The sequence below is a fragment of the Pseudorasbora parva genome, chromosome 10 (assembly GCF_024679245.1).
Source record: "Pseudorasbora parva isolate DD20220531a chromosome 10, ASM2467924v1, whole genome shotgun sequence".
In the NCBI taxonomy this organism is placed as follows: Eukaryota; Metazoa; Chordata; class Actinopteri; order Cypriniformes; family Gobionidae; genus Pseudorasbora; species Pseudorasbora parva.
Window position 1 is genome coordinate 15,683,289 of NC_090181.1, and position 16,812 is coordinate 15,700,100.

At 36.6% G+C, this 16,812-nt stretch overlaps 1 protein-coding gene across 2 annotated transcripts in view; it reads right to left on the reverse strand.

Annotated features, from left to right (window-relative positions):
• Nucleotides 1-8,565: 8,565 nt before the first annotated feature.
• cenpf (centromere protein F) overlaps nucleotides 8,566-16,812 on the reverse strand; it is a 29,184-nt gene continuing 20,937 nt past the window's right edge. For both annotated transcript variants that reach the window (XM_067455299.1, XM_067455298.1), the window contains exons 18-20: nucleotides 15,612-16,040; nucleotides 15,277-15,452; nucleotides 8,566-10,941 (exon numbers count right to left, since the gene is read on the reverse strand). In XM_067455299.1, the coding sequence (XP_067311400.1) occupies nucleotides 10,783-10,941; nucleotides 15,277-15,452; nucleotides 15,612-16,040 (764 nt within the window). In that variant the 3' untranslated portion in view covers nucleotides 8,566-10,782. The remainder of the gene's footprint in view (nucleotides 10,942-15,276; nucleotides 15,453-15,611; nucleotides 16,041-16,812) is intronic.

Below are 16,812 nucleotides of genomic sequence, written 5' to 3' on the forward strand. Positions count from 1 at the left end.
TCTGTTTGTGACTTGTGTATGTGCACATGTATGTTTGAGTGTGTTTTAAGTACAATTACAAAGGAATTCATTGGTTTTGTTTAACTCTGAAACAATTTTCGAGTTGCGTTGTGGTAAAAATAGCTACGGGTAACGCCAGCTGATTGAGGAGTGCAACCATTCTACGTCATCAACCTAGAACGCAAACAAAATGGCGCCGCCCATGGTCCAAATATAAAATCGATTTTTAAAATAACGTAGATCTTTCATGGGTTTTCTACTACATAATTCAGTAAGAGACATAATTTATGTTATATTAAGCCATACAAGTCTCAACACCAGGGGATCCCTTTAATACAATGAACATTTGAGAATCGAAAACCTTTATTTAAATATAATTAAAAGATTTTGTAAACATATTGGGTAATTTTTTTATTTTTATGATGACGCAGTGAAATTGTGCTATTTTCATGATTTTTTTTTTATGTGTTTCAGATGATATTTTGATTTTCTATTTATGAAACCAATTTCCTTCACTGTATCAACTAAAAATTTTTATTTCAATAAACTCAAAATTAAGGCATTCAGGTTACTTACTTTTTTAAGTTAAACCAACAAGATTTTTTTACAGTGTAGTAATAAAATAATTTCATTCAGTTAGCAAACAGACACCACAATTAAAAATTAAACGTGTCTTTTCAATAAAGTGCGAGTGAGCCGAAGGAAAGCCACGGCACAAACACAGCAGGAGTCACATTACATCCATCACGAGAGCAAAGAGATGAGGTAAGCGCAGCAGTCATTCATGGCGCCTGTCTCATCTGGTGCGTTTTCAGATCATGCCTATAAAAGCTTAACTTTCATAGGAATTCATTGAAAAGTGGAAATACTCACTTTGCTCCGCACCGCTCCGTTATGAATGCACATTTACAGTCTGTAAGGGAGATCCCACCCCCATGGGCAGGTTGAAAACATGCAGCACTAGCTCCTTCTGCTGCCTGTAGCTTCTGGCAAAAAAATCCTCAGATGATTCAAAATATCGATATTTGCGTCATCAGAAGATTTTTTTCAGAAATAAAATGTGTAATTCTCTCATCTAAGGGGGTTTTAGGAGGAAAGTATGCTTATTCGAATATACTACTGGGTTTCTACTGATACAAAGCCTAATGCTATTCGCTGAAGTAACCCTTTAATGTGGTAAGCATTTGTTTTCTTGTGAGATTCTCCTGCGTAATTATTTTGTGGATTAAAGTATTATTGCACTGAATTCCTGTGTTCTCGTTTGGGATGATATAACCACACAAATGGATTTTTCCTTCTAAAGAAAATCTCTGCATCCTTTGATTGACAACATCAGACAAAATGACACTTATAGAAGCAGGTCCCACAGTTACATTTCACATGGCCATATGCTCCTACCAATTGCCTTGTGCCACTACAGCTGTTGAATATAAGTGCTTACAGAACCATTTAGAAGGTTTCAGAGAGATCAAGAGCCTCCTTCACTTTGCAAATACAAATTACAATGGCTATAGTGCGTACTGCCTTTTAGGAAATACAGGCCTGTTGGGCAAAACAAACCTTCAGAAGACCACTGATAGCTTTGAATGTGAAGAGGAAAACACGGTTAATGAAAAATAGACTGGGTCTTAACTTTTAAAAGGTTTTTTGTTGTTTTTTTTGCTGGTAAGAAATAGATGGGAAGAAATATCACAAATGTTGATTTGCTGTCACCTTTATCTATTTCTGCCTGAGCTTGAGGAAATGATACTTATCAGGATCTCACAGTTCCATGTCACTTTCTGCTTATCTACAGCTCCCCTGGGGAATTCTGAAGTCAGAGGTAAGGATGAGGATAAACACGATGTCACCTCTGGGATCGTAAAGAATCAGGAGTCAGCATGTGCTGTTTGACTGTAAGTCCCAAGTATGGTCAAGGATATGTCTGCTAACCTGAGAAAGCCTTCAGCGTCACACCTGGACCTGGTTCTTCACCTCCAGCTCTGTCCCATTCGCCAGAATACTAATGATGCTCATCTGTCCCTCATCACCTCTACAAAGGACTGTATATATACCCATTTTCTATTATATTGTCATGTTCGAGGATGACCCACATGATATCATGTTTTTCACTTAAGTTAAGCCCAAGTAAGTATTGTTATTGTGGACTGTAATATTATTGCTTTTGACCTTCTTCGTCTTCTACCTCCTTTGTTCCTGACTGGAATATAGAGCATTAACTGCAATCTCCTTTCTTTTTCATGATGTGACATTCAGAAAGAACTATGCTGCATTATTTTTGATCCACTTCAGATCTCACATGGATATAGGCTACTCTCTGTTTTGCTTCATACATTTCTCTGACATTAACATGCGAGTTATTATTTTTATTATCTATTTTTGACTTTTTTGTAAGGCGTTTTGTTTAGGTGACTGGCAGGAATCCCAGGTAGAAGCAAGAGGTTCCAAGTGTTCAGATTAATTGAATATTTCACTGACCCATTAGGGTGAGATGGGTTCTATTTATAGCCTGGATGGATGTTGGCTTAGCATCAATCGGTTTTCTCCAACAGATCTTGCTGACTGAGAGCGAAGTGAAGGGGAGCATTTGAATGAGGCAGAAATAAAATATCAATGAGAACTCGAAACAGAGGCTGCAGCAATGAAAAAGGGGAAATCATTTTCTTTCGTTCCATGATTTGAATACAAAAACTAATACATCTACATGTGGAACTTTTCACTGATGAGGATACTCAAAGAAATGTGAGTCTATTTCTGTAACCGCTTTATCAGGGGTATTCAGTTAAAATTCAAGAGGTATGGTCTCTGTATTTTCATTTCCAGCGGAGGTTCGGACAATACTTTTTTGGAACAGTTATACTTTTCATTCTGGGCAGCTGTAGTATTTTGTAAAAAGAAAAAAAAATCCTAAACAACTAAACAAAATAGTCATCAAAGATGAGCATCTTGGGCCCTGAGAGCAACGCAAAGCAGTAATCTAGAATTTTTGAGCCAATATTTACCAGAAATATTTCTCCCAACTGGATATGAAAGGATATAACTTTTTTACAGTTAGAAACCTATCTGTATGCCGCAAAGGACTTGAATGAAGTGTGTTTGGCTCTAGATAAAAATACTAGAGGATGTAACACCAAGTGAACATTACCATAAACAACCCTGAGTGTTTATGGTGTGAACCACTCCCTTATTTTGGCACACTGCTCATTTAAAACTGTAGAATCAGATATAACTATATGCTGGGGTCGAGAACTGGACCATGGTCCGCCATTTGAAAACCACTGAGATAGCTATATGAAAATGTATCAAAATACAAAAACATTTAGTTTCCTTGTTTTAATTTTCAAACTAGTTAAAACCTTCTTAAGGTTTGAACTAGCTTAAAACCTTCTTAAATATGCCATTTTGAGGCCATCACACAAGCAAGAGCGTGTGCCGACCAACAGCATGCCAATGAGTGGCACTGCTTTAATAAATTACAAGAGAAAAAAAGACGGAAGCAAGTCCCGCACACTAATTACAAAGGTATCAAAAATAGCTTTATTAGCAACATTACTGTTACACATACTTTTTATTTTAAGAATGCTTGGAAGTCAGCAGTAATAGCACCAAAGTTTAAGAATAGTGACCCTATTAATGTAACCTTCCAGTGGTTTCCAAAGTAATTGAAATTGTTATTTGTAGTCAGTCAATAGAGTATTTAAATATTGGTTATTTTCCACTACATCCAGTATGGATTTAGGGCATGTCATTACAGAGACAGCTCTTTAAGAATCTTTTAAGAATATTATAAACTTACGAGAATACTTTATTACTTGAAAGAAGTAAATATACATTAATGAGCACATATATTTTTGAAAGTGTTTTTAGCTAAGAATAAACTAAAAAAGTTACACAGTGTAGCTTTAATGATTTTTAGGAATATAAAGCATCAGTTACCTTTGGCTGCTGCTTAACTCTTTATGCTAACAATGATTCTTCCGCATTTATCTTATTGTGCTACAAGCTGGTCTCAAGCAAGTGTACAACATTAAAACCTCTCTATAAACATGCTGTGACAATTTTAGTAAACCAAAAAAACAAAACAAAAAACAAGGAGCATTATCATCTTAGCATTATCTTTAGAAATTATAAATTATTGACGTTTGACAGTTTTTTTAAAATTCTTTGCAGATTCTTTTCATATGTTTGATGTATAAATTAATTCATGATCTTGCGCCACCCCCTTTAAAACAACGTGTGACTTTCTGTAAAGACAATTCTAGGGAAACCAGGGCATAGAGGTTACTGCCAGATAACAGTCATGGGACCGAAACATTGCTAATAAAGCTATTTTTGATACCTTTGTACAAATCCGATTCCAAAAAAAGTTGGGACACTAAAAATTGTGAATAAAAAAGGAACGCAATAATTTACATATCTCATAACCTTAGCCTATATTTTATTCACAATCGAATATAGATAACATATCAAATGTGGAAAGTGAGACATTTTGAAATGTCATGCCAAATATTGGCTCATTTTGACATTTCACATTTGACAAAAAGTTGGCACAGGTAGCAATAAGAGGCCAGAAAAGTTAAATGCACATATAAGGAACAGCTGGAGGACCAATTTACAACTTATTAGGTCAATTGGCAACATGATTGGGTATGAAAAGAACCTCTCAGAGTGGCAGTGTCTCTCAGAAGTCAAGATGGGCAGAGGATCACTAATTCCCCCAATGCGCGACAAGTTTTTCAGAGAAAAATTGCAAAAAGTTTGAAGTTATCATCATCTACAGTGCATAATATTATCCGAAAATTGAGAGAATCTGGAACAATGGTCAAGGCCGGAAAACCATACTGGATGCCCGTGATCTACGGGCCCTTAGACGGCACTGCATCACATACAGAAATGCTATTGTAATGGAAATCACAACATGGGCTCAGGAATACTTCTAGAAAACATTGTCAGTGAACACAATCCACTGTGCCATTCACCGTTTCCGGCTAAAACTCTATAGGTCAAAAAAAAGAAGCCATATCTAAACATGATCCAGAAGCGCAGGCTTTTTTTGGTCTATGGCTCATTTAAAATGGACTGTGGCAAAGTTGAAAACTATTCTGTGGTCAGATGAATCAAAATTTGAAGTTCATTTTGGAAAACTGGGATGCCATAAAATGGGTACTAAAATGACCAGCCTGCAGTCCAGATCTTTCACTCATAGAAAACATGTGGCACATCATAAAGAGGAAGATGCGACAAAGAAGACCTAAGACAGTTGAGCAACTAGAAGCCTGTACTAGAAAAGAATGTGACAACATTCCTATTCTTAAACTCGAGCAACTCCTCAGTCCCCAGACGTTTGCAGACTGTTATAAAAAGAAGAGGGGATGCCACACAGTGATTAACATGGCCTTGTCTCTTTTTTGAGATGTGTTGATGCCATGATATTTAAAATCAACTTATTTTTTTCCTTAAAATGAATAATTTTCTCAGTTTAAACATTTGATATGTCATCTATGTTGTATTCTGAATAAAATATTGAAATTTGAAACTTCCACATCATTGCATTGTTTTATTTTCAATTTTTAGTGTCCCGATTTTTTTGGAATAGGGTTTGTAAGTATATAGTGTGCAGGATTTTCTTTTGAGAGAAACCACTGAACGTACTGTACTTCCATCCTCCACAGCCTCATTTCCATTCCTGTCAAAACTTAAATATGACACTACCATGATTAAGAAGAGAGCAGATCATCATCTCCCATAATGTTACCATGTCAACACAGCGTGACATCCATCACCCAATTATAGCTCTTAATATTTTTGTTTATATAGTTGTTGCAAATAAAAGTTTATGAAATATGTTTTAAATACATTAAAAATGAAACACAAAGACTTGCTGGGTACAGTGAATCATGAAGAAGCTCTATTAGCAACACTGTTCTGTGTTCTCATTTTTAACCTAATTCACCATTTACTAATGGTCTTGTATAATTTTTAATTACATGCTGTTATGGTCATTAAGATAACATTTCTATTTTGTTCAGAATACCCCAAATGTAATCAAATCTCAGTGACATTTGGAATGTTTCCATTTCTCATGAAGTGAAGTTAACTGTGTAGGGGAGAGCAGAAGATCTCAAAATTCCAAAACTAAGAGCCATCCTAACATACATTTAGGGTGAATTTGGTTTTATTGGGACACACCATTGAGATGACTGGGAAAAAGTGTCCCATTCAACCTAAATTTACCCCTATGTATAATTCAGGCAGATATAGACCACAATGCATGTCACAACAGCAACTAATTTACCTCACACCTTTAAATGGAGGGGAGAGTATAGCTAACACCTGTAGGAGCAGATTCCAAGTGCTTAGGGCATTCAAAAAAAAACATTGCAAGGGTTCCACCAGTAGTGGGCACTTTTGCAACGTACATCCAAGAGAATGAGATGGAGGGGAGTTAAAGAGGGAAGGCCAAAAAAAAGTACTTAAATGCAGCATGTGAAGCAGCTTTTTTAATGAAATGGCTGAGTGAATGATTCAATGACTCACTCACATGGCACCTACTGCGTAACGATGTAACCTCCCTGAAAAATCTACACCTCTAATGCACAGACTGAGAGTTTTTCTGGAACAGACAAGCAAAGTGATACAAACAGTGAAGAGCCCCAGGTGCTGTTGGGCTGTAAATCTTGGAAGGTCACTGAACTAACTGTTGTATGAAAAATATATTCACATTGTTTAAAATTCTCGAATCTTCAGCTTGCTTCTTCAGTGTTCACTCTAGGTGGTAGAAGATTATTGTATATTCAGTAGATGTTTTACACACAAAAAAACAAAGCTGTTTCATGAAGGATTTGTGCAAAGATATTACAGTCTGTGTATTGATTTCTTACCGTCCCATTTTATTTACTGGCAGCTCAGCAGTGATCTGATCAAACTAAAGTCTTAGGACAGTTTTGACATCTCATACATTTTTCCTTCCCCAATGCACATGTACAGTTGTCACAGATTGTAAGCTTCGATTAATTCGACATGTTGTCCTCACAGTCCTTGACTTTGATCCAAATCATTCTCAGCAGAGTCAGTCATATAATGGAATTTTCTTCAGCAGTAAAAAGCACAATTTTCTTCAATTACCAAGATCACAGCAGAATGCTTTTTAAATCTGGAGTAGCCTACTATTTTAATATGATTTTGATTTAAGAGATTTTGAAAATACAAATAAATCTTTTCACGTGCTTTCTGCATACAAAATATAAATTCATTATCAGAGAGTAATATAGTTATTATGCACTGTGTGGGTTAGGTAGAGAAAAGATACACCATCTGCCATTCCCTAAACATACACCTTTAAAACGGTATCTATAATCTGTTGTATATAACATCAAAATTTTAAACTCTGAAACAGAACTGGAGAGATGTGTCTCCAGTATGTGTAGAATTCTTCTGTTTTTGATGATATTAAATATATATAGTAAGGTTAATATAGTTAAAAACAATAACTTATATATATATACACACACACACACACACATTTGCCTTATAAGTTATTGTATATGCACAGAAGAAAGTTGATTTAAAATGCACCACAGTCTATTTTAAAAAAAATGTCTCTGTGGACAGTCAAATTTATATTTTATATTAAAGCTGTCTGTCCTGAAATATTGAACTATGATCTAATCCAAAGGGCAGCACTTCAAACTTAACAATAGCTATAAATGTCAGCAGGCAAATGGTGCAATATAATATAATAATGTGAAGTTATGGAAGAGACATTTTTGGTAGTGCTATATCATTAAAATGACTTGTGTTCTCAATTTTAATTTACTATATTATAGTTTAATTTTGTCTGACTGGTAAAGCAAAACAATTTCCCCCATGGGATACACTTAATAATGACATATATGTATTATAAGCCCTATGTGGTAACATTTTGCTGAAATTATTAAAAGATGACATGATATGATGTATTACTGTACATACATACATCAGCAGAAACTTCAGTGCACTGGAGGATTTGTTCTTACTTTGCACTGCAAGGAAAAAATGTGTATTATACATTTCTGACAACAAAGATAATTAATTAATGTGTTACTGTTACGTAAAACTACAAAAAATAGTTGTATTGTTAAAAATAAGCAGCCATATAATAAAATGACAAACATTAAATTAAATATTAAAATATTACACCCACAAAAAAGGAAATTTAAAATGTTTCCTAATATATATATATATATATATATATATATATATATATATATATATATATATATATATATAAACACTTTAGTAAAATTATAACAAAAAGTCAAAAAGGCATATTAAAAAAAAAAACTAAATGACTAAAGCCTATAACAAAAATATATTAATATTACATTGAATCATTAAGCAGATGCTTTTATCCAAAGCGCCTTACAAAAAAAGGGGAGAGCCGTAAGCAACCTGTAAGAACTGTAGGAAAAAGCACAGTACACAAACCATTTTTTTTTTTTGTTGGACAAAAAATTTAAATGGATAGTTAAGTGCTATTCTTTATTGGTCAGGTTTTTTTTTTTTTTTTTAAATGGCTACAGACTCGGCAGCACGAATTGAGATCGGCAGTTCATTCCACCAGGTGTGAACGGTTCAGGAAAATGTCCGTGAGAGTGATTTCATGCCTCTTTAGGATGGAACCACAATCGCAGAACGCAAGCTTCTGGAGGGTGTGTAAGTCCGGACAAGCGAGTTTAGGTATATTGGTGCAGAGCCAGTGGTTGCTTTGTAGGCGAGAACCAGTGCCTTGAATTTGACGCGAGCAGCCATTGGCAACCAGTGCAGTCTGATGAAGAGAGGTGTGACATGCGCTCTCTTCGGCTCATTAATGACCACTCGCCGCTGCATTCTGGATCAGCTGCAAGGGTTTAGTGCATGCTGGAAGGCCAGCTAGAAGAGCATTACAATAGTCCAGTATGGAGAGAACAAGAGCTTGTTGTATAAATAACAAAATTACTAAAACTAAAAAAGCTTATTAACTGGTGCCAATTAATTTAAATAAATGGATTGAATAATAAGAACGCAGTGTTTTATGGAACAAAGTTTAAGGTTGTTATAATGAAACACTCACAGTACATTGTATTATCACATAATATAACAATAACTGTATGTTTCTTACCAAATCCTTCCAATTAGACCAAAACCAAACCCTCAGGGGAGATCTTCAGAGTGAATTTAAAGCAGCACCAGGTAACTTTTCAACCTTCATAATATATTTTCAAGCCTCTTGTGATGATAAATCGACTTACAATAGGTTGAATGCCACATCTGCCATAGCTTGATGGGGTCTGTATCGTTTTTAATCGTACTTTAAAACTTCGGGTTTCGGGTAGTAACCCGAGAACAAAAAGAACTACAAAATTCGACTGCTTTACGGCATATACGTCACTTCCACCGACACTTCCTTAAATTCGGACGTGCGAGCCCAACTTTGTTCGTCGGATAATATAGTCATGTCCGTAGCAGCACAGACAAATAAAAAAAGAAAAGGTTTTGTTGGAGGAAAGCAATAAGAGGAAACGAAAAAGTAATCGGATTAAAGGCAGGACGAGGATCAGCATTGGACCAGCGTTTGCTCGTTGGCGTGAGCTGAAGGAGGCGTGCCCGACCGATGCTGTCATGCTTGTTAAGGTGATTACCTACCACTCAAACATTGAATTGAAGTATCATATATTCTGTAAAACTGTAACCAATAGACTAATATAATGACGCTGGCTTGTAAACGTGAGCATCGTGATTATTTGGCGTTTGAAAAAAATAAAACCCATGAAATTATATTCAGATGACATGCTGAAACATATTCCACTGACTGTACCTGGGATGAAGACATTTCACAAGCACGGCCAGAAGAACACCTGCATGTGAACTCTTCCTGCAGTGTAACTGTTAGTGCTGCACCAACCCGCGGGGGCACTTTTATGAAGTTATTTGGCCCGCCCCGCACCACTGTATATATTTTAACAACCCGCCCTGCACCCGCGACCATTAAATAGACATACGTTATGAGACGACCCGCGCATTACTAGTTCAGGGCTATCAGGGTTGTCATGTCAACAAATGCACGCGCGATGGCATCCCCTGTTGTAGGATGACAGAGCTTACGACAGTAGTTGAGGACATTATTTTTTCCCAACTGTAGGGGGACACCAAGAGCAAAAGTTGCCAAGTGCTGCTTTAAGAGCAAAGGCATTGGTTTAAGAGCCCGAAGCAGACCGACTAAGAATTAGATACCTGCTTGTTGTGTGTTCATTAATAGTAGACATCTGTATTAGACAGTTTGCAAATAAATCTCTACACAGCTTAATGCATTCAGGCTGGAATTGATACTTGCTTACCAAAAAAATCTTGTTCTTGTGTGAGAGTAAACAGCCAAAAGGCCACTAGTAGAAAACAGAAGTACACAAACAAACATATTTGTAAGGCAGAGTGAAGTTTAGTAAAGCAGTCAAAAAAAGACATACTGTAAAATGGAGTGATTAGTTGTAATGATACCATTTATAAAAATACAAAAAGGATATAAGAAATCACATCAATAGAACACATACACTAAAACAATACCGCTATTCTGTTAATGATAACACATCAGATGTTTTGAAATAGTAAAAAAAGAATGAAAATACGAGATGTATGAAACAAGAAATAGAAAATCTGAAAAAATATGATACAGCTGCTATTGAATATTTACAAAGCTAAAAGGCCAGTGCATAAACATTCTGCAAAATATAGCATTTAAAACATGCAATTTCCATGGCATCCCATTAATCACTGAACTTGGCAGTTGTCATTTTGTTTTGGAGACGCACTGAGAAGTTTCTCAGGGGTATTTTTGAAGCTGCGAGAGCGCCTGCTGTTTTCCCGTGGACTGTTGGCGAGTGGAGATAATACAGCCGCATTGCTCTGGATGGCCTTAGGAGCCTGGACCTGAAAGTACATGAACAATGTCAGAAGAGAGCAACGCTGAGCTGTCAAGAATGCCCAGCAGCAATATCAATGTTCAAAACAACTTGTACTGTACATCTCTCTGGGTGAAGTGCAAAGCCGCGGACAAGTGCAAAAATTGTATAAATATAAGATGTTCCAATCAATCAATCTTTATTCCTCTCCTAACTCTTGACCTATACTCAGCATGCACTTTATAGAGAAGACCCAGTACTGAATAGGACTTGAAAATTGGCTGTGCTGTAAGCAGACTAATGGCTTGCTGATCCCAGCTAGCATCTGTTTCTTTCAAAGTTTATTAATTATGGCTGTCAATTGTATATAGTCTTTGGAGGGAATTACATGATTTATTATTCAAATAAATTGTGTATACTGTGTAGTCCTTTTAGGTGCTCCATAAGGATTAGACAAGATAAGTGTAGTACTTAAAAAGTTCAGAGACTTGTTATTTAATTTGTTTGTCAAATATATGTGCAATTTGTTCAGTTTTATGTTCACACAAATATATTAACATGTTAAGAAATTTAGAAAAAAGAAAGAAAGAAAGAAAAACTTTTTGTATGCAGTTTGTATGTATGTACAGTAGCATGAAAAAGTATCTGAAACCTTTGGAATTTCTCACATTTCTGCATAAAATCACCATCAAATGTGATCTGATCTTTGTCAAAATGACTCAAATGAAAAAACAGGGTCTGCATTAACTAAACCACCCAAACATTTATGGGTTTTGATATTTTTATTGAGGATAACATGCAAACAATGACAGAAGGGGGAGGAATAAGTAACTGAACCTTATGCCTAAGGAGACTTTTAGAGCAATTAATACCAATTTTTACCAAACAATTTAAGTCAGGCGTGTGTCCAATCACTGAAGAGTGGCTTAAAGCTGCCCTGCTCACTATAAAACACACACCTAGAAAGAATTGTTTTGATGAGAAGCATTGTCGGATGTGCACTATGGCTCACTCAAAAGAGCTCTCTGAAGACCTGTGATCAAGAATTATTGATTTGTATAAAGCTGGGAAAGGTTACAAAACCATCTCTAAAAGTTTGGATGTACAGTTAGAGAAATTGTCTACAAATGGAGAGAGTTTGGCACTGTTTCTTCTCTCCCAAGGAGTGGCCGTCCCCCAAAAATGATAACAAGAGTTCAGCACAGTATACTCAGAGAGGTAAAAAAAGAACCTTAAGAGTGTCTGCTAAAGACTTACAGAAATCACTGGCACAGTCCAATATCTCTGCGCATACATCGACTATAAGTAAAACACTTGCCAAGAATGGTGTTCATGGGAGGATTCCATGGAGGAAGCCACTGCTGTCTAAAAAAAACATTGCCGCACGTTTAATGTTCGCAAAAAGGCACTTGGACAGTCCACAGAACTTCTGGCAAAATATTTTGTGGACTGATGAAACGAAAGTTGAACTTTTTGGGAGGAACACACAATGTCATGTGTGGAGGAAAAATGGAAAATCTCACCAACATCAACACCTCATCCCCACCGTGAAGCATGGTGGAGGGAGCATCATGGTTTGGTTCTGTTTTGCTGTCTCAGGGCCTGGACAACTTGCAATCATTAATGGAAAAATGAATTCAAAAGTTTATCAGCATGTTTTGCAGGAAGGCTGTCTGTCAGAAAGTTGAAGCTATAAAGAGGATGGATGCTGCAACAGGACAATGACCCAAAACACAGAAGTAAATCAACTTCAGAATGGTTTCAGAAGAACAAAATACACATTCTGGAGTGGCCAAGTCAAAGTCCTGACTTGAACCCCATTGAGATGCTGTGGCATGACCTCAAGACAGAATTCCAGGAATCTGACTGAACTGCCACATTTTTTTTTAAGAGGAATGGTCCAAGATTGATCCTGATCGATGTGTCAGACTTATCTGCAACTACAGGAAGTGTCTGGTTGAAGTTATTGCTGCTAAAGGGGGGCAATCAGATATTTAATGTGATGGTTCAGTTACTTATTCCTCCCCCTTCTGTCATTGTTTGCATGTAAATCTTAAAAATATGAAAACCTATAAATGTTTGTGAAATGTGGTTTTAGTTAAAGCAGACACTGTTTTTTCATTTGTGTCATTTTGACAAAAATCAGATCACATTTGATGGTGTTTTTATGCAGAAATGTGAGAAATCCCAAAGGGTTCAGATACTTTTTCATGCCACTGTATATATACACACAAAGTTGAGATGAACTGTGGTTGATTACCACAAAAAACGACCCATAATAGGGGCGCTTTTCTTAAAGTGCCCCTATTATGCCATTTTAAAGTTTCCGAATGTTTAATTCTCATAAAATACAATGTACATGTATTTCAATGATTTTCAAACGACTTGATGTATGAATAAGTCTCTCTAAATCCCTCCTTAGGCAAGCATACTCAGTTTTGATTGGTCAGATGGCCCAGTCTGTTGTGATTGGTCTATCGCGTACAGCACGTATTTTGGAAACCAGTCCATTAACATAACTGAACTCCAGCTCTGCCTGGCGTCCGGAGGCTTTGATAGTATACACTGTAAAGACAGTAACGAGGACGTCGATTTTACACCAATCCCAGCATGACTCATTGAAAGGGTTATTTAACCCAAACCTTGAGCAGGACGTTTATCACTGATGCTACTCAGTTTGATGTACATTATGAGAGGTTTCAACTGTAATTCCTCACCATTAGCATTAACAAGTGTGTGTGTGCATTTCTAATTTATTGCGGTGTACATCTGGGAACTGTACCAATATCAGCACATGCGTTAGCCCAGAACTAAGGGGGTTCTAAGTTTTCCCTGGTGTCTGCAAGCGCAATAAGAGGTTGGGCAATATGCTAATATTTTCAAATTGTTTAATCGATTCAGAGTCGACAAAAACTTTATATAAGGTGCACTTTCAGATTTAAAACTTTGCAGGATGTTTTCATTCACTTAGAACTACGTTACACACTACAAGAAAGGTAATTTTCAAAAATCACTTTAAAAAAAGAAAACAAAAAAAAGAAAGAAATAAAAAAGGTAAAAGCGTGTGCAATAGGATTGAGGACCAATTTTCAGAGGGATGACATGCTGTAATGTGAAAATTAGTTTTTAAACATTTGAGCTGTAAAGTTCTTGTCAATGTTCAGTTGTTTTAATTAATATAACATTTACAGAAAAGTGTTTATTTTTCTTTTACACACACAAAAAACATGTTAACGCATATTGTGTAAATCTTGTGGCTATACCACTAGACCAGTGATTATTTTAACTGTTACATATTGCAAACTACAATTCCCTCACTATTACTCACATTCTTGCTTTTTTCATCAAAAGGAGTGACAAGTGAACATTTTTTAAAATGTAAATCAACATTATGTCACAAGTACTAATGATCTAGCTTAACTTGTACTGAACCCGAATAATTCCTTTAAATTGACACATGGAAGCAGGAATGCAGAACCTTGGCCTTCATAAAAGCTTAACTATATCCTGAATCAGGTGTTCAAGGTGGTGAAGGGTTTTTCTGGGACATAAGAGTAACTCTGCAGCATGTGGTCTGCTTCCCTTTGAATTCTTGAAGAATAAATGGGAAAATCCCCAGGAAATGGTGACCTGGGGTAAGGTGACATGATCAGTGGTACGGAAGAAGTTAAAAGCTGACAGAAGAGCTTTAATGCCTCAGAGCACCCAAGTCTTTCCATCTAATCTGAAATGTCCTACAAAGTTTCATCTATAAATGCTTTCATGGTCAGTAACGTTAGGAGTGGCATAATGAGTAAACTACAGGCTGCAGATTTTCTGAGGGTCTGTGATGCCCTCCTGTGGTTTAAGACTGATGAATGACTGACTAAACATTTTCAGCTACATGGGAGTTTTAATGGAATATAAACCTCTCATGGTTTATATTAAAATAAAGATTATAGTACATATACTGTATATTCTCTGTAATTCGGAAAAGATTTCCAGCACTGTAACTATTTTGGTGTACTCTTAAAATTTGGTATTACTGCACTGCTAATACTGTTGGCTGCTTTATCAGGACAAATTGCATTTTCCAAAGATTTAAGTTGAGTAATAATAATGCAAAATAATAATATATGCATCTACTAAGTGACTATTTCCAATGTAATAAAGGTAAATGTATTATTTTATAATAATGTATTTATATAATAATGTATTTATATAGTCTAGATAAAAAATCCTAGTTTTTCACCAATCCTCTATCTATCTATCTATCTATCTATCTATCTATCTATCTATCTATCTATCTATCTATCTATCTATCTATCTATCTATCTATCTATCTATCTATCTAGTAGGAAAAGACACAGGTAGCTCTACTCACTGTGTTTGATTTTCTCCCCTTTACTGTCTGTTTGGAGATTTGCACAGGCTGTTCTGCTAAAACGGAGCTCTGCTGAGCTGCAGTTGTCCGGCCGGCCAGGCGAGGGCTGCAGCGCTGCGCTGTAGTTCTGCGAATGATGAATGGGCTCATCTCTCCAATTGGAATATCTGCAAAACCTGTACAGAGTACAAAGTGATATAGATGTGTAAAAATAGCAATCCTTCAATTGTGAAAGTTTGATTGAGAACAACTCACATATGAATGCTGATGTGTTCATTTGATGTGGAAGGCTGTGCCATGAGTACAGTGAATGACAAATTGCGATAACCTCTCACCTTTCTGAACAAGTTCAGGCAAACCCTCTGGTCTGAAATCCTCATCGTCTTGTGCGGCTTTAGGTGTGGCAGCCGCAGCTTTCAGTCTCTTGGTAATACTGTGCAGGGCTTCCTGTGCTTTGCCGGGGGTGTCATCAGCTGCTCTTTGTCTCTTTCCTGCTGAAATACTCTCGTTGTCTTCCAATTGCGTATTGTTCTCCATATTACTCTTCTCAGACCTCAGGGACCTCCTGCTCTTGGGTGTCTTTGTCTGGTTGCTCAACTGCTTGAGCTGGCTCTTGAGGCTTTCATTGGTCTCTTCCAACTTGTGAACTTTTACCATGAGGCTGCAGTATCGGTCCATACTGTCGTCCGCCTCACGGCTCTTTTCCTCCAGAGCTTCTTTCAGCTCCTGTAGTTCTTCCTGCAGGGCGTCACTGCTGCCATCCCCTGTTAACATGACAGATGATGTAAAATTGATTTTACAAAAAAGGGAATAATATTTTTGATGATATCCGAGAGCTCTCAGGCCCCTCCATAAACAGCAATTTAATGACCACTTTCGAGGCCCAGAAAGATAGGAAAGACATCATTAAAATAGCTGATGTGTCTACAGTAGTTAATTTTAATTTTTAAATAAATTTTATAAAGCAACGAGAATACTTTTTTTGGGCAAACCCTCCCCAAAATAACTTTATTCAACAATCTCTTCTCATCATTGCCAGTCTCCTATGCTGTTGATGTAGTAAATACAGTGCAGTGCTTTCAAAGTACTACGTCAGAACTCCGGCTTACCATTGGCCAACACTGTTCACGTGAAAACCATGATACATGGGTGATGCTGACGCAGGAGTTAGCCAATGGTGAGCTGCCAATTCTTCCATTGAACTGTGCTGCACTGTTTACAATATTTCAACAGCGTAGGAGACTGGCACAGACGAGAAGAGATCGTTGAACAAAGTCGTTATTTTGGGGCAATCCCGTCACATAAAATTAAGGTTGAACCACTGTAGTCACACAGCTTTTTTCATTTTAACAAATGTTTTACTAAATTTATAGACCTTGAAAGTGGTAATTAAATTGCGGTCTATGGAGGGGCCAGAGAGCTCTTGGATTTCATAAAAAAAACCTTACATTTGTGTTGTAAAGATGAATGAAAGCTTAACGGGTTTGGAACGAGGTTTAGTAATTATTGACTGAATGATAATTACTGAATTTTTTT